This window comes from Felis catus, chromosome C2, assembly GCF_018350175.1.
Source record: "Felis catus isolate Fca126 chromosome C2, F.catus_Fca126_mat1.0, whole genome shotgun sequence".
Taxonomy (NCBI): domain Eukaryota; kingdom Metazoa; phylum Chordata; class Mammalia; order Carnivora; family Felidae; genus Felis; species Felis catus.
In genome coordinates, this window is record NC_058376.1 from 2,147,711 (window position 1) to 2,169,659 (window position 21,949).

The following is a 21,949-nucleotide window of genomic DNA, read 5'->3' on the forward strand; positions in this document are numbered from 1 at the left end:
GGGCGGAACGATTGCAAACGGGGAGCCACAGCTGCCCTGCGCCCTGCTCATCTTGGGCCCGGCTCTCCCAATTCCCCGCAGCCCCAGGCGCCGCTCCAGCTGGCCCCCTGTGGCCAGGGTTAGTGGCACCTGCACGATGCCATCACTGCTGTTCTGAAAAGCGTGCAAGTCTGGGGGGTCAGCCGCCTCCACCCAGATTTTAACAGATGAGGCCACCCAGAGCCTTGGGCACCCGACCCTGGGAGAGGGCCGCTGCCAGGACAATACCCAGTGGAGCTGTGGGGTGGGGTGGCCCCAAACCAGCAGAGTCACTGGCATGCGTCTCCAGCCGGGGAGAGCTGCAGGGTGGGCTGTGCCCAGAAAAGCCATCGGGCAGGACCACCAGGCCAGGGGCCTTAAGGTTTAGGTTTGCTTGGACCCCGTCACCCCTCCGGTTGCTCCCCTTCGGAGTGGGAGTGCCCGTCCGGTGCCCCACCATTGCTGGCGGGACAGGCCCACAGCCGGAGAGGAATCCGCAGCTGGGGTCTCCCCCACCCCTGACTCGGATGAGATTTAGATCAGACTTCGGAGTAGCTGCTGGAATGAGCTAACACTCGGCTGTTGGGATGGAGTGAATGTAGTTCTCATGCGAGAAGGACATGAATCTGGGGGGCCAGGAGTGGACCGCTATGGTCCGAATGTGCCCCCCTGAAGTTCGCATGTGGAAACCGCCCCCCAGCGGTGATGGTAGTCGGAGGCGGGGCCTCTGGGAGGTGACGAGGCCCTGACGACCGGGTTCCGTGCTCTGATGGAAAGCCCAGGGAGTGCCCTCGCCCCTTCCCCACCGTGAGGACAGAAGTCTGCAACCCAGAAGGGGGCCCTCCCCACCCCCCGTGCTGCCACCCTGACCTCAGCCCTCCAGCCTCCAGGGCTGTGAGAATAAACTTCTGTTCACGAGCTGCCTGAGTGTGGCACGCCTCACACCTGAGCAGCCCTAAGGCCATCGCTGTCACCTGGCCCCTCAGGCAGGGCCAGGAGTCATGCAAAACGGTGGGGGGGGGGGGGTACTGGGGATGCTGACTGACCTTCTCTCTCCTCCCCTGCCCTCCCCTCCTCCTCCCTCCCCCATCCAAGTCTGGGCCCTGGAAGAGTCTGGAAACCCAGGGCTGACCATGACCTTACAAAATCCCCCATCCACCTTCTCGGGGGCTCCCAGCCAAATCCAACCCTCCATCGTTTTCTTCACATATCACCAGAAGGCAGTTGTGGTCACCCCGGTTTGTAACTCTAACTCTCCATATGCAATGGCAAGAACGATGAAAGTGGGGACACCTGGGTGGCTCAGTGGGTTAAGCGTCCAACTTCAGCTCAGGTCACGATCTCACGGTTTGTGAGTTCAAACCCCGTCGTCGGGCTCTGCACTGACAGTGCGGAGCCTGCTTGGGGTTCTCTCTCTCTCCGCCCCTCCTCCCAAGTGCTCGCTCACGCTCTCTCCGAAAATACATAAATAAACTTAAAAAAAAAAAAGAGCACTTTGTAAGTAAATGACTTCCAAGAAGACAGGCACATAGATACATAAATAGACAGAACATGATGGCACACGGGCCTGCACATACAGTCACACAAAATGCACATCTAAGGGTTCACTGCAAAATTCTTTCAACTTTGTGTATGTTTGGAAATTTTTATTTAAAAAGTAGGAAAAAGGGGCGCCTGGGTGGCTCAGTCGGTTAAGCGTCCGACTTTGGCTCAGGTCATGATCCCATGGTTCGTGAGTTTGAACCCCGCATTGGGTTCTGTGCTGACAGCTCGGAGCCTGGAGCCTGCTTCGGATTCTGTGTCTCCCTCTCTCTCTGCCCCTCCCCGGCTCACACTCTGTCTCTGTCTCTGTCCCTCTCTGTCTCTCTCTCAAAACTAAGCAAATATTTAAAAAATATATATAAATAAAAAGTGGGGAAAAAAACAAGGACACAGACTCAAAAAATAGAACGTAATGGTATAAACACTAATGATAATAGATATATGATACAAGTGTATCTAGATAAGTGTTTCTGAAACACAAACAAACAAATGCACATCTATAGATGCCCTTCGGCACAGGACCCCCGACAGACACGCGAAGCTGTTGCCATGGAGTGAACGGGCCTGCAAGAGGCAGGGGCACAGTGGGGTGGATGTCCAAACGCAGGGCCGAGGAGGAGAGAGGAGTGGGAGGGGCCACGGGCAGCGAGCACAGGTGCATGGGGAGGGGGCCACACGGCAGTGCCTGCGCCCAGGTGGGCCCCCCCATCCAGGCTCCTGCAGTCCGGGGGTGGCATGCTGGAAGGCTGTGCCCTGGCGACATTGGGAATAGACACCAAGTCCAAACAGAACAAAAGTCCTGAGGACTGTCCTTTGCAGCAGCCACTAGGCCCGGACCCTGGAAACTCACAAAGACAGGGTCTCCGCCCCGCATCCCACCAGCCCAGCCCAGAAGGCTGAACCCACAGACTCCCTATGTGAGGCTATTCAGGGCACGCTGGCCAGACGTCCCCCCCCCCACCCCCTCTTCCCACTTCTCTTTCTAAACCGTTTGCATGCTCCCTGCCCATCCCCAGGTCAGGCATCCTCTGAAATCCCTGCAGGGAAAACACTTTCCAGACTGTAAATAGCAGTACACCCATCAAAGGAAGTGCCTGCCGCCGGCGGCAATGGGCCCCGTGGTCTTGTGGTGGGTGGGGGTGGGAAAGCTGTGGTCAGAGCCTAAGTCCTAGATGTGGCAAGTTCCTCATCTCCCCAGGTCGGAGCAAGGCGCCCCCGGAAAGACTTCACCCTGGCCCCGTCGCAACGCCTGTGCCGGCACCCTGCCTGCAGCCTGGGTCCCAGCACCCCGCACTCCCGCCTGAGCCCAGGCCCGCATCTCCACCCCGGAGCTTACACTCGAACCTGCGCCCCTGCGGCGCCCCAGTGTGTGCCCCGCGCCCGCACCGGCACCCCGGCCTGCGCCCAGGCCCCCGCACCCGGCAGCCCGCCCTCTGCTTGTACCAGCAGCCCGGCCCGCGGCCCTGGACCCTGGGGGGCACCCTCCTCCCACCCCGCGCCCCCGCCCCTCCCCCAACCTGCGCCGGCGGCCCGCGCCCCGGCCCCAGCGCGGGTCCTGTCACGTCTCTCCGCACCCCGGTGTTGTCCATCCCGGCGGCGGGCGGGCGTACCTGCTCGGAGCCGGCCCGTGTCCCCGCGTCACCCGCGCCGCTGCGCAGGACCGCCAGCTGGCCCCGCGGGGCCGCCCGCATTTCTCGCCGCCGAGCGTGCGTCCCGCGCGCGCGGTCCGCGTCGCCCGCAGCGCGCTCTGCGTCACCAGCCCGGGGCGCTCAGCCCGCGAGTCCCGCGCCCGCCAGCGCCAAGGACGCACGGAGACGCCCCACCAGAGGGGACCCCTCGCCCCGCCCCGCCCCGCCCCGGACCGGGCTCTTGGGCCTGTACCTGCCTCCTGAGGGGGGAGCAGCCGGCTTCTCCTTGAAAGGCCCGACGGAACCGCGTCGGGCAGGGACGGGGAGTGGGGGCAGGGGTCGGCTGGTGGGCGGGACAGGAGACCGAAGTGGGCCTGGAGCCTGGGACCCACTTCCCCTACAGACCTCAGGATGCTCCTCCGCCCAGATGCCTGCAGCCACCCTCACCCCGGTCTTCCTGGAAGTACCCAAAGCCAGGAGACCATTCCCAGTAAGGCAGGGACCGAGGGGGCAGGGAAGATCTAAGCTCACAGCACCCATGTGGCAGGTGCTGGCCATGGGGTCCCACAGATGTCTAAACTCCACCCTGGTTGGACTGCCCCTTCTCAGTCCTCCTGGCTGGAAGAAGGATAAGGATTCTGACTCCACCCCCTCACACAAAAAAGCTGATCACAGCTTTCCTAAAGGTCCAGACCACCCCCCACAGTGCCCTCACCTCACAAAGACCACCGCCCTCTCCTTCCCAGACGCCAGTGCACAATGCCCCCCACAGTGGCACAATGCCACTCCCGGGCCCTGCACCTCTGCCAGCTGACTCCTGGCCGCCTGACCACGCCCTCATTTCCTCCCCTGGGCGTGCTGACCTAGTGTTCAGATTCCTGCCCATGACACCCTCCACTGGAAGGCGCCTGGCCTTTATCTGCCCCTGCCTCTCCACAGAGGGGTGAGCCACAGCGCCATGGGCCCACAGGACCCCTGTGGCCCATCAGAACCCATCAGAGCCCCTTACGTAGGGCAGTGCTTGATGGATTTCTCAAGGCACTTTGATGGGCACAAAGCTGGTTGGAGCCCTCCTCCGAAGCGGTCAGCACCGTGGAGGTAAAGGGTGGACAGCAGCGGGGGTGTGACGGCTGATTGGAGGCTCTCGCCTGCAGGAGGCGCCCCCCTGTCACTGCTGGGTTGTCAGAGTCCGGCAGCCCAGGCCTTCGGCCGGCCGGCACCCGCCGCAGGAGCTGGCTTGCCACCGCCCCCGGGAGGGGTCTTAGACCTTAGTTAACAGGCAAAGCAAGCAGAGACCCACGGCGTCTGCAGCTGGTTTCTAGCAGCCGTGCCCAGACTCTGGGCTAGCGCTCCTTCCCTGGGGGGCCTTCTGGCCTGAGAGCCATTCCACTGACTGAAAGCACACGGCGGAGGATCAGTTAATATTTCAAGAGACAGCAATCACGCAGAGCTCTGGGGGGGCAGGCACGGGCGGTCTGACTTTGGCTTCCGAGTATCCCAGGGCCTCTGTGGGAACGTCGGTGAAGGGGAAGCAGTACGTGAAACAGGCTGCTGACCAAACATCAGCGCTCACGTCGCCCCTGTGGCTCCTTCCCTTCCAGAAAAAACCACACATTTCACAAGAAGGCCACGTTGCGTCTCCCAGGACGCCGTTGCAAGAGCAATTATGAAACATCCATCCCATAAAAATAAAGAGGCGTTTGGCCATAAAGCAGGAACGCAGCAGTCCTGACTTTGATTGCGACTTGGCTCACGTCCAGCGAAAGGAAACGCGGAGGACGTTTTCACGGCGTGGACAACACGGCCAAGGTAAAAAGTTCTGGCAGCGAAAAGAAAACTCAGTCGGTGAAAAAGAGAGCAGTCTGGCCACGTGGCATGGGCATGCTGTGGCCGGCCGTGAATAATCCACGGGAGCAGAGAAGCTGGCTGCTGGGGTGGGTCCAGGGCGTGGGGCGACAACACGGCCAGAGTCTAGGGCGGGGCTGCAACGGCTTCTCTAAGGGCCACTGGTAACGCTTCAGGATCCGCAGGCCCAGGGGCTCCGTCTTAACTACTCAGCCCCCTGCAAGCCATCAGCCACAGGTACATGGATGGGTGTGGCTGTGTGCCAATAAAACTTTATTTACAAAAACAGGCAGTGGCTGTGGCTTGCAGAGCCCTGGTCCGGACAGAGCACCAAGAGAAGTGGGCTTCATGCTGGGGACACCATCGTCCCTTCATGCCTTCATGCCTGAGGTTGACAGATCATCTGCATTCTGGGAATGACCTCTCAGAAAGGATGGTTGAGATGTGATGGTGACGAGGGAGCAAATCGGCGCAGGGGCCAATGCCCTGCACCACGTGCCTTCCCGACAGCCACAGCAGGCAGCGCGTTTCCAAGCAACAGATATGGGGACAGAGCTGGGAAGGACCCCGAGGCCCAAACAACCTCTCAGGACACTGTGTTAAATGAACACATGCAGGCTACTCTTCTCTCACAAGCCGCGTGAACGAGCCCGGACCCCACTCAGGTCTCCAGAGACGGCAGCCCTGGTCCCCAGCCCCTGGCCCCGGGCCCACAGCCTGACCCCACGAGAGGCCCCAGACCAGGCCAGCAGCCCCACGGCTCCCAGATTCCCGCCCCTCGGGCACCGTGAAGAGGTAATGTCTCCCGCCGTCAGCTGCTAGGTTTGGAGCCATTGTTACATAGCTGCGGATAGCCGGATAACCAAAGGGTTTGGAGGTTGGGGTAGGGGTGGGTAGAGAGAAGGGAAGCTAGGGCGGAAGCTGGGGCAAGTCCCAGTCACCCCCGGCCCCGCGTGGTCAGAACACGATCGCCAGCAGGCCCAGCGTGGAGTCCCCCACCAGGCACAGCGTGGAGGGAGCAGGCAGCGGTTGTTGCCCTCAAGGGTATTCCTGGGTGTGAGAGGCAGCCGGCCCCACGCTGGCAGGCGAGGCCTCAGGGAGCCCTGGACAGCCGGCTCGGGGAGACGGGCCGGCGGCTCCAGGCCGCCCGAGTCCGGTGCTCTCCCAGGAGCCCCGGGGAGCTCTGAGGCCAGGTGGCCCTCCAGCTGTGCACCCAGAGCCACAGGGCCCGCCTTTGTACCCCGGCAGTGATAGGCCGGGGGCCGTGCCCGGGAGGGTCTCAGCTGAGAGCGGAGGCAGAACCGGAGGCGGAGTGGCTAAAACACGCGGAGGCCGAGTCCCCAGGGGAAAACCAGGCAGGAGGAAGGTAGGCAGGTCTGGGGACGGTCCACCCTGGGGTGACCTTGCTGGCTACTGACAGTTTCTGCTGCCATCGGAGAAGCAGAGCTCACACCTGGAGGAGGTTCCTCCCTCTCCACCCCAGGACCTTCTTCTCTGCCACCGTCCAGCCCAAACACCCCGAACTTTCCTCAGTCCCCACCCGCTGTGGGGCAGCCCCTGGGGATGAGGGCGGAGTGGTCAGCCCGTCCAGGGTCCTGAGAGGCGAGCAGGCCCTGTCCCTGGGTCCCTGTCACGCCTGCTGGAGCAGTGCTATCTCCCAGACTGCACAGGGGCCAGGACCCCAGCAGAGGGAGGACCATGCCTCCCGGCCTGGAGGCCACCTGGCCCCTCCCACTCCCCCTCCAACCCGGGGGCTTCAAGGAGCCATCAGGAGGAGACGCTGGGGGTGTAGCTTCCAGAAGCTCACAGGAGTTCGGGGAAGCCACGCGGGTCTCTGGGATGTGGTGCTGGCAGAAATGAAGCTCGTGATTCAGCTGGGCTAGAAGTGAGGGAAGGACACTGTCCTATAGTAGCCAGGGCCACGTGGGAATCCGGTGAGCAGAGCCCCAGAGTGACCGCTGGGAGAGGGAAGTTCCCCTGGAATAAGGAAGTGTGTGCAGGGGACACAAGGAGAGAACGCGGTGGGGGGCAGAAGACGAGGCATGTTCGGGCTGTCACCTTTCCCACAGCAACCGCCGGTCTGAAGCAGCGGGTTCCCTTCTTCTCTGACGTTCCTCTGGGTCACTTCCCCTCCCTCACTCCCATCATCCACCTTGGGCATGTGGCTCAGGCCGGAAACCCGGGCTTTGCACAGCCAGCCACAGAGCCGGATTCGGGGTGCATAGGACTGATGCCAGGCCAGTCCCCAAACAGGCACTCGAGTCACTGGGAAAAGCTTTCTTTCTGCTGGACTCAAGCAGCCACGCTGCAGGCCCGAAGCAGAGGGTAGACAGCATCTGATGCGGGCGAGTGTAAGCTGGGAGCGGGAGTAGAGGCCGGGCCCCAATAACGAAGACCGAGGCCCTGGATCCAGCCACACCTGAAGCCACTGCCCTTGGCTTCTCGACGACGGGAACCGGTGTTTCCGTTTTGGTTTAAGCAAATTGGTGCTGCATTTCTGCCTGTGTCAGGGTTCATTCCAGGAAGCAGGAGCCCTGGGAACATGGCAAAATAGGAGATGTGTTACAGGCGCTCATCTTTACACAGTAGCGGGAAGGAGCTGGGGACACAGAAGTCCGGGAGAAACTGGAGAAGGGGGAGCGAGAAGCAGTTCTCCCAGGGCAGGGGGGCAGATGCACAGGAGCGAGCTTGCAGGGGAGCCGGGGAGCTCGGCGTGGCCAGCTCTGGAAGCAGGACCACGAGGGGGGCTGTGGAGAGGTCTGTGGACGGCGGTGGCCTCTTCAGAGCTCTGCCACCGTGAGCTCGCGGCAACAAGGGCTGCTGGCGGCAGGTGAGGCCGCTGTCGGCAAGAAGAGGACAGACTTCAGGGAAGACCCTGGGCCCCCACCCCCACCCCACCCCTCTGAGTCCATCCATCTCTCCCCATCTGTGCCCGGGACGGCCTTCCACCTGCTGTCTTCCACCTTCCAAAGCGCATGCAAATCTCTCGTCGGAGCTACACGGGGAAGGGAGTTCTGGGGATGCACAGTGACACATCCAAACCGACACACTTCTACTTAAGCAGGCAAAGAATCCTCACTTTACAAGAGTCACCTGAGTCACCAGGACCTTCAACCGGTTCACACCCCAGCCACCCTCTTGAACAGCCACACAGCCGGCAGGGGCTGCAGAGGCCCCCAGAGGCCAGAGGGCCGTAAGCACACCTGTCTCCTCCTTCCCTCTGTGCGGGGGCCTGACAGCCCATCCTCAACTTCCGCTGAGAAGATTCCTCCCAGAGGCCCAGGCCGCCTGGACTCAGGGCCCAGTGGTTCCTGTCCCCCAGTGGTTAGTACAGGGAAATCCACACACCCTGAACCTGAGGGTCGACCTACTGCAGGCAGACCTGCAGGGTCCTCACACCTTCCCCTGTCACCCCCATCGCCTACACAGAGCCTCCCAGGTGCAGCCCTGTTGCCGAGAGCTGGGGCCTGTCCCACAGCCTCCCTGGCGTGGCTCACGCCCCACCTGGTCTGGTTCTTTTACCTGGACCACACCGGTCCTGGGAGGAGGAGGAGAGGCCATCTCAGCCAGGTGGGGACAGGCAGGGCCGGCAACTGCAAAGCCCCCTTCCCACATGTCCCCGGCCCACGGCCACAGCACACCGTGCTCTGCCTGTTCCGCCTTCCCCAGGACCGGCTTCTGCAGATGTTGGCTTCCATCTGCTGGTGGCAGGTCACCCACACCTTGGGCAGACTCTCCTGTCACCTGATGCGGCTCCCAAGTTGGGACAGCCAGAAGGCCTCTGCAAGCTTGCACAGCCTGGGCTTCTTGGACTCTTCCTGCCACTCTCGGTGAGGCTGCACTCCTGGCCTGCCCTGAGACCTGGACGGGTCGCCAGAGCCTGATACTAGACCCAGGGTCCGTCTGAGAGCTCCGACTGGCACTATTTACGGGCTTTCTTCCTCCTCAAAGAACAGCACTGCTCTCTGTTGCCTGAGGAGGCTCACACACCATTTTGAGGGGGCCACCTCACCCATGCACTGATGAGAGGCCTCAGGGCAAGAATCTGACCGATAAACTGCTCACGGCACCCCGTGGCCCAGCAAAACACAGCACGTGGACAAACCCCACAGAACAGCAATAATTGCTCAACTTCCACGGGCAGACTTTCCTCTTTGTAAAATCCCTATGTCGTCTTTGTGATACAAGCGGCAGGGCTGAGAGGGACGGGAGACCCCATAGGAAGTCTACTCTCTCCCACCGCGTCTCCCCCTCCTGTCGTGCAGTAGGCCCCTGGTACGGGCAGGCCCTCCACCAGTCTCAGGGGCCCTGGGCTTCAGAGGTTGCTGTGACGTCCTGGGAAAGCAGTCTCTGACCTCCGCTCAAGAAAAAGTTATTCTGACACTTCTTAAAACAGTAAGGAAGACTTTATTCAAGGCTATTGGAATAGGGGAGAGAGACTGGCCTCAACTCCAAATACAAAGACAAATGGGGTTTACAGCCAAGGTCAGCGTGGGGGGGTGGGGAACCCAGGGGACGGAAAAGTACTGAGACATCGCGGGTCGGGGGTCTTGCTAAAGGCAGGCGGAGACGATCAGATACCACCTGCAGGAGAACCCGATCAGACAGTGAGGGCGAACAGACATCAGGGGTGGAGCGACTTAGCAGGCTCTGCCGATGGGCCGGGCAGGCCAAAGGCAGGACAGGGGGGGCAGTGGAAAAGGGGACAGAGGAGGATGACTAAAGCTGGGTCCTGTCACCTTCAACAGCTCTGAGATCCCAAAGCCAGTCAACGTAAGCTGCGCCTCTGGCTTCTGAAACGCCTAATACGGGGGGGTGGGGGGTGGGGGGGTACCTTTATGCTCAAGGGGAAAGGGAATCCACACGGGCCTAGGGCTGGCTTCTTATCTGAACAGTGTAAATCTCCGTTATTCAGGGAGTCAAGACACTGTCACGTCTACGTTCCAGGCTCCGAGCTCGGGGGCTCAAGAGCTAGAAGGCTCGGGGCTGGGGCGGTTCAGGATCTCAGGACTCGAAGACTCGGAGCTGGGGGCCTCGCTGCTCGGTGACTCGGTATCGCCGGTCTGTACCGACGAGGAGCCTCACCTGGGTCGCAGCAGAATTACGTCAGAAGCAGACACTTCTCCGTCCCCCGTCCCCCCACGCCGCGCACGCGCAGGCCTGGACGCGCTCAGCCGGAGGGGCGGGGCGGGGCAGGCGGGGGCCGAACTAACGCGTTGAGCGCTTGCCCGGGCGGCCCCACCTCGCTCGCGCCGCTTCGCCCCTCAAGGAATGGCCAATGGGCTCGCAGGGCCCGCCCCTGACGACGCGGGCCCCGCCCCCTGGAGACAGGCCGCCATGGAGCCGGGAACCCGTGGCTAGCGGGCGGCTGGTCGAGGGCAGGGCCGGGCCCGGGGCCGCGGGCCGGGGGCGGGTTCCGGGAGGCCCTCCACCATGAAGCTGACTCGGAAGATGGTCCTGTCCCGGGCCAAGGCCTCGGAGCTGCACAGCGTGCGGAAGCTCAACTGCTGGTGAGGGCCCAGAGCCCGGGGCCGTCCCCTCACGTCCTTCCCGCTGCCCAGCACCCCCGCCCGGCACCTGGGCTCTGGGCGGGGGGCGGGAAGGGCCTGCGGAGGGGCCAGAAAAGGGTTCGGGACGGAGGAGAGCAAGTGCCAGCCCTCCCCTCCCCCCCCCCAGCATGCAGGAAGTGCTGCCACCAGCCCAGGTGGCCTTTGGCAAGGATCATTCCAGAATCTTTGCCCCCGCGGAGTGGTGGTGCTTCAGACCCAGGCCCCAAACATGCACTCTTTGAGACAATTGGCATTACCGCGAAGTCTCTGTCAGCCCTCTAGATGGCATTGGGCCCGATGCAATGGACAAACGGGTAGATGGGGCAAACGGGTCCCCTCTGGAAGGGTCTGATTTCTGACATTGCCAGCCACTGGGAGCCAGGTCTATTAATCGGGTGGGGGATCGAGGTGATTAACACCATTTCTAGTGGGAGAGAGAGAGAGCTGAGACTCCCAAGTAAGGAATCCATAAACATTCTTGTAACTGGGCCTTGTTGGGGAGGGGCTGGGGTGACTCCCTGTCTGGGGGTGACCAGGTCTGGCTGGGCTGAGGAAGGACCAGAAGCACTCCATGAACTCTGGGAAGGTCTACAGGTGTTTACTGGGGACTCAAAGCGGGCTTCACGCACCCCTGTACACTGGACAGTTCAGGTGGGGCGTGGGGAGCCCAGCCAGGGGCAGACCGGCCTCGCAGGAAGTGTGGGCAGATTGACCGCAGTGGGCCCTGCCTGTGCATTAAAAAGCCTTTCCCTCTGCCCTGGCACTTCTGACATTTGGCTCTGCCGTTTGTTCTCAACAATACGCTTCTTTGTCTTGCGTGGGGTGGCCATGCTTCCCCAGAGCGGGGAGAGACAAGGGCACTATTTCAGGCTCTCTAGTGTTGGTCTCATAAGCTGCGTGTTCAGCCTTTGAACGTGGCCTGTTACAAGGACTTGCTTGTCTGCTTACATCAGTGAGGGAAGTGGTCCTGCCTTGCGGCAGCCTGGAGGGTGAGTGGGTCTTTGTGCCCTCCAAGTGGGGCAGCCCTCCGGCTCCTCAGTCTGAGAAGCACCCCTCAGGCACCAGACATAAACAGTTTTCAGCGGTGTGACAACTTTCGACACCTTTGTGAGTCATCTGGGCAAGCTTTCCCTCACTTTATCATTGGAATTATAGAATTTTAGTTTGTAGGCATTTGTCACTAATTTGTGTCCATTTGTTTTCTTACTCAGCTTTAACAGAATTAAAGTGTGTCTTCTCTCTCCATAGGGGCAGCCGCCTCACAGATGTAAGTATTCTGCTGATCGTCTCCAGATGCCCCCTGGTCCCCAAAGGTGTCACCTGTCCCTCAAGAGAACTGTTAAATTTACAGAACCGCACACATTCAATTCAGCCCCTAATCTGGTACTTTGTTCATTTAGCAGTGCTTGGAATAGAATGACTAATGAAAAACATACCCCCGAGTGCCCAGCTTTATTCTGAAGTTCCTTTCAGTATTTAGTCGATGAAAGGCTTCGTGTCCCAGGTCTCCCAGAGGAGGGGGAAGGCTTTGGGTCACTGAGGAGTTGCTTGTTTTGGCCCTGTTCTTGGTCAGATCCAGCATTCTGCTCCCCACCCCCACCCCCCGGGCTACGGCGGGAAGAGATGGGCACCTGGGGTGGGCGGGGGCAGTGCCCCGAGCTGAGCTCTGGGTCAGTGAACGGTCTTGCCCTCTCCCTCTCCGAGAGTGAACGTCCCGGACTTACACACGGATTGTGTACCTGTGGTTTCTTTCTCACTTTTGTAACGTGAACCGTCCCTTTCCTTGAAAACAGTCAGAAGTGCTGCTGAGACACTGGGCTATCCAGAAAAGCTGATTCTACCTCCTGCTATAGCTGAAATGCTGCATATTCAGCAGCCCCAAAAAAACCCCTAAAACCCAAAAATGCCACTGTAGCAGAAAACAAACCCATTGCACATATAAAGCACTCTGAGCCAACCGTGAGCCTCTGGAGGTCAAGGGCCTCATCTGGCTCCACGCCTGGCACGTGGCAGCACAGACGTTTGTGGGGCTGTACCCCCCATCGGCCTTCCAGGCTGACTTTATGGACCCAGCCAAGCGCCCCATTGGTCTTTTCCCTGAATCAACAGTATTAATGTGGTGTGAGGTCCAGTTCCAATCCTGTCTCCCTTTTGCCCCAGCTCCGTTGGCCAAGCCTTCTCCCCGTGCCTCAGGGACAGCAAAAGAAAGGTTCTCTGTCCACGCAGGGGCCATTGAGGTCCCCTCCCCTGATGTCTTCTGCGGGCATCTCAGGGATTCTGGCAGCCTCTGATAGCGGCGATGCTCTCCAAAGTCCTAGAGAGAGCGCGTGCTTCTTCATGTTGAGGGAGTGTCTGGGTGCAAAGCGGAGTGTCGTGCGGAGCCTGCCTGCTGTCACGTGTCGTGTCAGCCCCCATGAGGCCAGCGGCTGCCCCGCGTAGGCGCGGAGGGCTGAGATGGGGCTCTCTGTGGTGCCACCCCGTCCCTGTGCCGGGCTCGTGGAGAGAGCGCCTGGCGGTGTCTGCCATCACATTCCTTTCCTTCCTAGGTCTCCATCTGCCGTGAAATGCCCAGCCTGGAAGTGATCACCCTCAGGTACCTAAACGCCTGCTATGCTCTGAGTCACGGGGCTCAAAAGGAGAAGGCTCAGATCCCCTCGGATAATCTGAAAGCTCCCAACAAGAGTCTGTCTGGGGGCGTGGGGGTGGGGAGCTTCTGTGCGCGGAGCAGGGTCGGCGGCACAAGGCCTGGCTGTGCCTCAGCCCCCCTGAGCTCTGCCTCCTTATGAGGGGCCCCCGGCCGTCCCCTTGAGCACGCCCCGCTGCATCCGTGCCCAGCCTCACCGTGCTCAGTGGGTGCAACCCCCACGTGATGAGCAGCTGCCCTCGAGGTGGCCACGTCGGCCCCCAGCACCCCCACCATTTCTGCCCTCTGGTTCCGGAGCTGCCAGGAGCTCCACCAGTGTCCCCGCAAAACACGGCCTCTGACCGATCATAGCCACCTCTTCCGGAGGCCTTGGCATCTTAACAGACTAGGGAATCTGTGGCTGAACCAGGTGCTGCCGGGACTTCTGGCAGCTGGGCCGTTTGGAGAGAGCCTGTGAGTCATCACCGCTGGCCAGATGCCGGCCCTCCCACGTCGGGCAAGGCTCAGGTCCCTGGGCCTCAGTTTCCCTATCTGTAATATGGAAATAATACCAGCGCCTGCCCCTTGGGGGCAGTGAGGAGGGGCTGCAGCGCTGAGCCAGTGCTCACACACCAGCTGTCACTGTCACTGCCTCGTATCAGTGAAGCCGAGGTTTGAGCCCACACCCCAGGAAGCCTTACCTGACAAATAAATATATTGCCTTCCATTCCCCCAAGTGGCAGGAAACCTGGAGGTAGGTGTGGCTTGAACCCCGGCTCTGCTGTGCCTGGAGTGGTTTGGGGCAGGTCGCTGGGCCTCTCTGAGCGCCCTGTGGACGGCTCTGAGAAAGGACAAGGCCCGGGGTTGTTGACTGAGCCCAGGTTCCAGGGCCTGGGTATCTGGCGGCACTGGGACTGGGTGTAAATTGCCTTGTGAACACAGGGTGCCGATCTTTGGTGAGGTGCGGTCATTTCCCTACGGTCTTAGACCTCGTGTGTACAAGGCCTGTCTCAGTCCATTCTGGAGCCGCAAGTCCAAGATGAGGGTGTTGGATTTTCAGTGTCTGGTGAGACCTGTTTTCCGGTTCACACGCCATTTTCTCGCTGGGTCCTCAGGTGGGGCCAGGAGCGAGGGAGCTCGGGGGTCTCTTTCCTAAGGTCCCGTTGTGAGGGCTCCTCTGACCCAGCCACCTCCAAACACCGGCACCTTGGGGGGTAGGTTTCAACGTATGAGTTTGGGGGGCACAGACATTCAGTCCAACCACAGATAGCCTGGTGGTCGACGAGGAGGACCGGGCCAGCGTGTAGCCTCGGGTCCCACCGCACCCCTGCCTGTGCCTTGGGCAGCTTCCGCACACCTTGAGCGCTGGTAACTGCGGTCAGTGAGTGTTCAGAATTGCAGGGGTGTCCCTGGAAGAATCAGGACATCGCTGCCAACGCAGATACAGACTCCAGAGAGAATGTTCTAGATAGGTCTCCTCGGGCAGGGTCTCTTGGAGTGGCCGCACCTGTGCCCTCCGGCTCTGCAGGGAGCAGCAGCGTCCCCAAAACTGTGGAGGAGGAGCTCCCACCAGGCCCACGAGGACGCTGGGCTCTGAGCTCAGCTGGACACTGCGTGAGCATGTGTTCATGGTCCGTTTGCTTTTGTGGAGGTGCGAGCTTTCTGCTTGTGTCCGTTTAGACCGTAGAGTCTCTGCCTAGATGCCTGGGCGACCTTCTGTCTGTGATGTGCTCACATCTCTGCGGAAAATGTAAACCCATATACCCTGCTGCTCAAGCCGGGGCTCAGAAGTTCGGTGCCCAGCGTGTGTAGGGTAGGGCTTCCTTGTATTTGCTGTGGGTTCTGCTGGCTGCTGCCTGCTTTGGGGCACGGAGACGGTCCCTTGGAGGCCTGTTTCCTGCCCTGTGAGGGAGAGTGGGCCCTCCTACCTCCCCATTGACTCGGTGAGCCTAACAACTCACCGAGTTGGGGGTTGCTCACTGCTGCCCGTACTCCTGACGCTTTCTCCTCGCCCCGGGCACCTCGTGGAACGTGACTCGTGCCTCCCAGCTTCGATCGGCTTCCCGGGGGAGGGCGGATGGGCGCGGGCCTTACAGCTGACCCCGTGCTGTCCCCGTGCAGCGTCAACAGCGTGTCCACCCTGGAGCCCGTGAGCCGCTGCCAGCAGCTGAGTGAGCTGTACCTGCGGAGGAACCGCATCCCCAGCCTGGCAGAGCTCTACTACCTGAAGGGCCTGCCGCGCCTGCGCGTGCTGTGGCTGGCGGAGAACCCGTGCTGCGGGCCCGACCCACACCTCTACCGCATGACCGTCCTGCGTAACCTGCCGCACCTGCAGAAACTGGACAACCAGAGTAGGTGTCCGCGCCGCCCCGACGGGGGCCCCTCCCCTCCCCCGCCCTTCCCGCGTGGTGCTGATCCTTGCGGACCTGGCAGGTGTACCCCACCCCCCACCGTGGGCTCTGGGGAGAGCCCCCAGGTTTGCACTCCTCGCTTCGCAAGCGTGAGTGGGGCGAGGGGCCCCGGGCACGGCCCCACGCTGCCCACGGACCCCACGCTGCCCATCGGCCCCACTGTCAGAGCAGAGTTGTTTCCGCTGCCCTTTTATTGTCAGAATGCACTGCTGCACTTCCCTGAGCGCCCTGGCGAGCGCGTCGAGGGTCCGGGAGGGCTGGCAGCGTCCCTGCAGGCAGAGGGGACCCTTGCCCTCCAAGCACCGGGTCCCCTGGTTTTCCTGTTGGAGGCGGGAGGGCGCCTCCCTGCAGCCCGGGTCTGCGCCACACCCGTTGTCCGGGACCCGTGCCCGTTTCCTGGGGTCCACTGTAATGGCCGTGCCGGTCCCTGGCCCTCCCCACGTGTGCAGTTCTGTTCCCCTGGGTGAGCAGTTTTCATATACGTTAACTCCGGGAAGTTAAGCCACGTGTGAGTGAAACGGACTAAATGTTGTGCACTCTGTTCCTTTTTAAAGTGTACCTTAATTTCACTTCTTTTTTTTTTTTTTTTAATGTTTTATTTATTTTTGAGACAGAGACAGAGCATGAGCAGGGGACAGTCAGAGAGAGAGGGAGACACAGAATCCGAAGCAGGCTCCAGGCTCTGAGCTGTCAGCACAGAGCCGAATACGGGGCTTGAACTCACGAACTGTGAGATCATGACCTGAGCTGAAGTCGGACGCTTAACCGACTGAGCCACCCAGGCGCCCCTCACTTCTTATGAATACTTGCAGAACTGCTGAAGTTCAGGCTCTCATCCAGCACATGCCAGGGTCAGGGTGTGACAGGCACGACCCCACCCTGCTGTTGAGCTGGCCAGCGGGGTGGACAGGCATGCCTCTTGTCTAAAGCAGAGCCGAATGCTGTGGTCCAGGGGGCTTGTTGGGGGGGGGGGGGTGGGGAGGGAGGGTCCGCACTGATGCTTCTGCTCCCTTCCCGTCATCTGAAGCGGTGACTGAGGAGGAGCTGTCCCGAGCATTGCTGGAGGGAGAGGAGGTCACGGCCCCCGGCGGAGAGGGAGCAGGGAACGGCCGGCCCGAGCTGTCCTACGGCCTGAGCCCCCTGAACACCGCCGCCGACACCCAGCGGGACGCGCTCAGCTGTGGCGAGGAGGAGGCCAGGTGAGACCGGAGGGACGGCAGGCCTGTCCCTGGGGTCCTGCTGTGGGGTCAGTGGGCCTTTCCCAGGCCTGCATGACTGGGGAGTGAGGGAAGGGAACCCCCCAGGGTGGTTCTTCCCCATCCCGGGTGCTCCCCATCCCAGCCTGCTTTCTGCTGTGCGTCGCAAGGCTCAGGGCCCGGGGCCTGTGTGGGTCTGGACCAGCCCTGGCAGTGGAGCAGCCCCAAGGTGGGGGCGTGTGGAGCGGACCGGCGGGCACGGGAGCGTTGCTGGGCCCAGCACCGCAGAACCCGAGGGAAAGTCACGTGGCTGTGACCGTGGCCTGCTGAGCTGCCACGGGGGAGGGGATAGGAGGGGCGTGTGCCCCGAGGGAGGGCCCTCTGGGCCACAGCACTGCCGACACGGCTGACGCAGCCTTGGGGGGCGGGTTGCACTGTCGTGGGTGTTTCTGAGCATAAACCGCACATGCGGAATGTTGTAGAAACCGTTGCTCCCAGTGAGGCTGTCGGGCTGAGTCCAGGTGACGGCAAAGCCACCTGTTCCGTTTGCCCCGCGTGCGAGGCCATATGGACGCCACCTTGGGGGCGGGCTTTGCAGCCCCTGCTCTGCGTTAGCTTTGTGTGTTCAGAGCGCCCAGCCCCGGTGGGAGCCCAGGCGCAGCAAAGTTGTCTCTGGCGGGGTGTGTGGAGGGTAGACCCACCGTCCCCCTGCCCCTTCCCCACCCCGTCCCCCCCAGTCCCCCCCGCCCTTCCCCTGCCCTGTCCCGCCCCTCCCCCACCCTGTCCCCCAGAAACATCTGCCTCCCTCGCTGCGCTCAGCCTCCGGAGGGTTTGACATGGGGCCCCGAGCAGGTCAGGCTCACACACCCTGTGCTCTCTCTCTCACCAGCAGCGTCCAGGGCCGGCTCAGCCCGAAGCCCCCTTCCCGGGACCCGTTCCCCTCCTTCTCACAGAGGGAAGCCGTGAGCAGTCGCAGGAACAGGGTGAGTGTGACAGAGACAGCCTGGCTGGAGGTGGCTGCCACTTCCCTCTGCCCAGGATGTGGAGACTGGGGGCGGCGGGGTTGGGGGATGGTTGGATGGGCTGGAGACACCCAGGGACACTGAGCCAGGCCCCAGAGGGCGGGACGCTGGCTCTAAGCTCAGTCAGTGGGAAGGAGCCGGCCTAGAGAGAGAGGAGACCCCCCCCCCCCCAACAGCTGCAGGAGAGCCCTGGCTCTGGCCTGGGGGCGGGGCGGCTGCTGTGGTGGCACGAAAGCTGTAGGGGTTCGCTGCTGGGGGGCCTCCCGCCTGCAGGTGGACACAGTCCTCATCCCTGGGAGGAGTAATGGGTTGTTGACAAGAAGCCGGTTATGTGGGCAGCTCGGTCAGAGACCCCGGCCCTTTCCAAGTGTCTGTCTACCTCCTGTGTCGTTCTGGCTCGTGCTGGGGCTTGTTCCCCTGCTGGTCACAGGGCTGGCCCTCTGATCCAGGCTCACACCGTTTCTTCCCGTGTGTGTCCCCTCATTGGTAAAGAGCAGCTGTCGCGTGTACCCCCAGCCAGCAGGCCCGGCTTCATCAGCTGGAACTGCTCACGTCCCCAGTGGGAGCCGTCACCGGCCAGGAGGACAGGGTTACCGCCGTTAGCTTGGCCCAGTGGGGACCCCGCCACCTGGTCACGTGGGAGGGTGCTGCCCGAGCAGAGCCACGGGACCGGTGCGGGCCCACGAGGCAAAGGCTCCACAGTCGGGGGGCGGGGGCCGCCAGCACCCCCTCGAGGAACTTGTCAAGCTTGTGGAGGGCACAGAGGGAGAGGGACCGAGGCCCTGTGCCGGGGAGGGGCCGACCCACCCTCCGGGAGAAGCGTCCCCCCAGAGCCGCCGACAGAAGTGACCGCAGACGGAATGCCAGTCTTGGCAGCTGCCTCCGGGGCCTGGGGACCACACCCCGCACAGCTGACGGTCCCGCGCAGGGTGTGCGCGTGGGGTCAGCTCAGCAGTCTGTGCAAGCTTCTCCGACACCTTTCAGGAGGAGCCCCCACGTACGCAGCCCCGGGGCAGGGCAGGCCCTGCGGGCAGGCCCAGGCCTCTGGAGGGCACTGGGAGGGGGGGGGCGGGGGGAGCCCCGAGACTAAACACTGACCCAGCTCAGTGCCCTCCACAAACGCAGACTCAGAGTCACCAAAGCAACTTCTGGGGACGGGAAAGAAGGAGGCCCTGGTTCTGCTGTGAACGTGGACCTGGACCGTGGCTCCTCCCTCCCCCAGGGGTGGGCAGGGGGGTGTCCTGCGAGCCTAAGTGCAGAAGGCCAGGGGGACCCTGGAGATGTAGGGAGATGGGGGTGGAGCGGGACACCTGAGCATTGCTGAGGCCCCGGTCAGCATCCTGGTGCGCGCAGGGACTCTGGCTCAGCCCGGTGACCCTCTGAGCACGTCCCTTTGCTCACACGTGACTCTCCTGTCACCCCACAAGAAGAACGAGCTGGAGTAGTCCTCACGTGCAAAATCCTTTCTTGCTCAAGCGCAGACAGAAACCTGTTGTGGGTGCACGTGTGCTCACGTGTGCCATGCGTGTGTTGTGGGTGCACGTGTGCACACGCATGGCACACCTGAGCACACGTGTCTGGTCACACGTTACTGATCGCCGTCCCGGGCCACTCAGCTCCCTTCTGCCTCCGGCTGCCTGGCTCGCTATGTGACTGAAGGCTGGCCGCTTAGCCTCTCTGGGCAGTGCCCGCAGGCGGCCGCAGCTCTGTCTGCCTGAGGGCCTGCCCGGCATCTCCTGTCTGGAAGGCTGTTCACCCGGGACGTGCACATCAGGGTGGGGGCAGCCTAGCCGTGCCCGGCCTGGCCCTCAGCCAGCGACTCTGTGCCCCCAGAACAATGTCCTGACCGCCATCCTGCTGCTGCTGCGGGAGCTGGACGCCGAGGGGCTGGAGGCCGTGCACCAGACCGTGGTCAGCCGGCTCCAGGCTCTGCACAAGCAGGAGCCGCAAGAGGACGTGGAATGACGGTCAGCCGGGACCCGAGCCGCCAGGCCTTCCTCCCAGGACCCTGTGCCCCAGCATCTGGGAGGTGTGGGGTCCACAGCCACGGCCTCCACTGCATCCTGAGTGTCCGCACGCGGGCTGTGTCCCCAGAAGCTCAGCCCCGCCTGGGAAGGCCATGCCCCGGGTGTAGAAGGCGGGAAGGGTGCCAGGCACGCTCCGCCGTGCGGGGCCCAGACGTGTGCCGCCTGCCTCTCCTTGCCTCGCCTCACCTCACCTCTTCTCAGGTGGCGTTGTAGCCACTGTCCCTAATAAACATCTTCCCCAAGTCCAGTCTGGAAGCAGACGTTTCCTAGGAGACGGACGTAGCCTTGACGTTGTTTTGAAGCTAAGGGCCACGTGCACGTGCATTTCCCCTGTTGGCTCTCCCACCGGGTCGGGGGTAGATTCCGCCCAGGATGGTGCCGTCCTCGAAGCAGCAGCGGCTCCGGGCTCCGCCTCAGCCTCGGCAGACCCACGCGGCCGTGCCCACCGCTGCCCACGTGTTTGGCAGGGTGCAGGGGTCTTGTACGCCGTGCGGGGGGAGGCCGGGGGTGGGCAGGCCCGCGCTCCTGTCTGGAGACTCAGGTACAGCCGTAGGACAGGCAGCGGGGCCGGGGAGGATGCCCGGAAACCCCGTCTAAAACGTGTTCTCCCGTGGGCAGAGCCACAGGCCTTGCCGTGGTGCACAGGCCCCGAGTGGTAGTGTTGCAGCCCGGGGCCCTTCCTCCTGCCCCCCAGCAGCTCCGGGGGCCGGGGAGGAGCGTGGCCTCTGAGCCATTAGGCTTACTGGTGCTGAAACGGCGGGACCGGAGAGGGGGGTTCCCTCCGCCTTGGCTCCTGTTAGTGTCTGTGTCGCCGTGCAAGCGAAGGGGTGGGACTTCACCCACTGTGTGCGAGAACCCAGATGGGGTGACTGTCGGGGAGACCGTGGCAGGCCGCGCTCGCACTGGCCCGGCCACACTGGGCGGGTGGTGGATATCGGGTGTCGTGGCTCCTCGGGACCTGGGGGGCGGAAGCAAGGGGTCGCCACGTGGGGGTATTCGGAAGGGTGGCCGCAGGGTCCGCGCGTGCCTTCTGTTGTACGTCTGGATGGTTGTCACACTCAATAAAGCGTTGTCTTTTTTAGAGCCAGTTGGGGTGGTCCTGTTAAATCCAGAACATCTTCCCTTTCCTCGCCCACCAGGCAGCTCACACCAGCTTCCCGCCTGCCCACGACCTCGGTTAGTGACCTTGAATCCGCCCCACCAGGCAGCTCAGAAGGGCCTGAAGTCCGGTGGTCCCGGTTGCCATCTGTCCCAGCTGTCCTTGAGCCAAGGACCCAGCTAGGCCGTGCCCGCGCCCCTGAGCCTCTGTGAGTCACAAACGGGGGTGTTGAAGCCTCTGTGTTTGTGGCTGGAAACCCCCCCAGGCTGGAAACCAACACCGTCTCCTTGGCAGGGGGGCGGGGGGGGGGGGGCAGAAGTCCTGAGCGAACTCCAGCCCACAGCTGAGCCCTGCTGCCTGCCCACAGCCCCTTCCCAGGCACGGCCCACCGCCCGCTCGCCACGACCTTCCTGCGGTGCCCGCCCCACCCACCCCTGTGCACGGCAGGACCCACAGGAGGGATCCGCCGTGGGCTCCCTCCCAGCCACATGCGTGTCTGGCTTAACCAGAGGCAGACTTGTCAGGGCCTTGGCTGTGCGCTCCCCAGGAGTCTCTCGCCTGCCCTGGGTGGGGCCTCCCACGGCGGCAAGCCCCCGGCCCTGGGTGCAGAGGGCACATTTGTCAGCGCACTGTGGCCAGGCCACACACCCCCTGCTGGCACCTTCGGGGGAACGTGGGCTCTGCACCTGACACCTTGTCATGCTGGCCTCACGCGTGGCGTCCTCGAAGCTGAGCCGGAGGGCAGAGCCCATCGGGTCTGGGTTTCGAAGCCTGCCCTCCAACGTGGGATGGCCCCAGGACACCCAGGCCTGGGGGGGCTTCCTCCAGGACAGGCAGCCCCCCTGCGCTTGGGGAGCCAGGGCCCGGCTGCCAGGAGGAGCCGACGGGACAGCAGGGGCCGGGCCGCAGTCACGGCCTGCGCGGCAACCCCCAGAAGAACGTGTCTCCAGACATGGCACGTTCAAGAAAAAGTAGCAAGAACATCCCGG

At 62.5% G+C, this 21,949-nt stretch overlaps 1 protein-coding gene across 4 annotated transcripts; it reads left to right on the plus strand.

Annotated features, from left to right (window-relative positions):
* The first annotated feature begins 5,700 nt into the window (after positions 1–5,700).
* CFAP410 (cilia and flagella associated protein 410) lies at positions 5,701–20,948 on the plus strand. Of its 4 annotated transcripts, none has more exons than XM_019839307.3 (7): positions 5,701–5,828; positions 11,831–11,849; positions 13,129–13,175; positions 15,327–15,556; positions 16,644–16,815; positions 17,702–17,795; positions 19,668–20,948. In XM_019839307.3, exons 3-7 carry the CDS (start codon positions 13,147–13,149, stop codon positions 19,797–19,799), a joined length of 657 nt encoding a protein of 218 aa, XP_019694866.2. In that variant the 5' UTR covers positions 5,701–5,828; positions 11,831–11,849; positions 13,129–13,146; the 3' UTR covers positions 19,800–20,948. The 4 variants fall into 4 exon arrangements, with proteins under 4 accessions (XP_019694866.2, XP_011284090.2, XP_011284091.2 ...); XM_011285788.4 differs by lacking the exon at positions 5,701–5,828 and adding an exon at positions 10,284–10,543; XM_011285789.4 differs by lacking the exon at positions 5,701–5,828 and adding an exon at positions 10,284–10,543 and having other exon boundaries at positions 17,705–17,795.
* The last annotated feature ends 1,001 nt before the right edge of the window (positions 20,949–21,949 follow it).

Bases quoted from the DNA above. Each gene is read 5' to 3' on its own strand.
- CFAP410 (XM_011285788.4), top strand. From the start codon at position 10,467: ATGAAGCTGACTCGGAAGATGGTCCTGTCCCGGGCCAAGGCCTCGGAG. The intron at 16,816-17,701 runs GTGAGACCGGAG...CTCTCTCACCAG, and splicing joins TGTGGCGAGGAGGAGGCCAG to CAGCGTCCAGGGCCGGCTCA. The intron at 17,796-19,667 runs GTGAGTGTGACA...CTGTGCCCCCAG, and splicing joins TGAGCAGTCGCAGGAACAGG to AACAATGTCCTGACCGCCAT.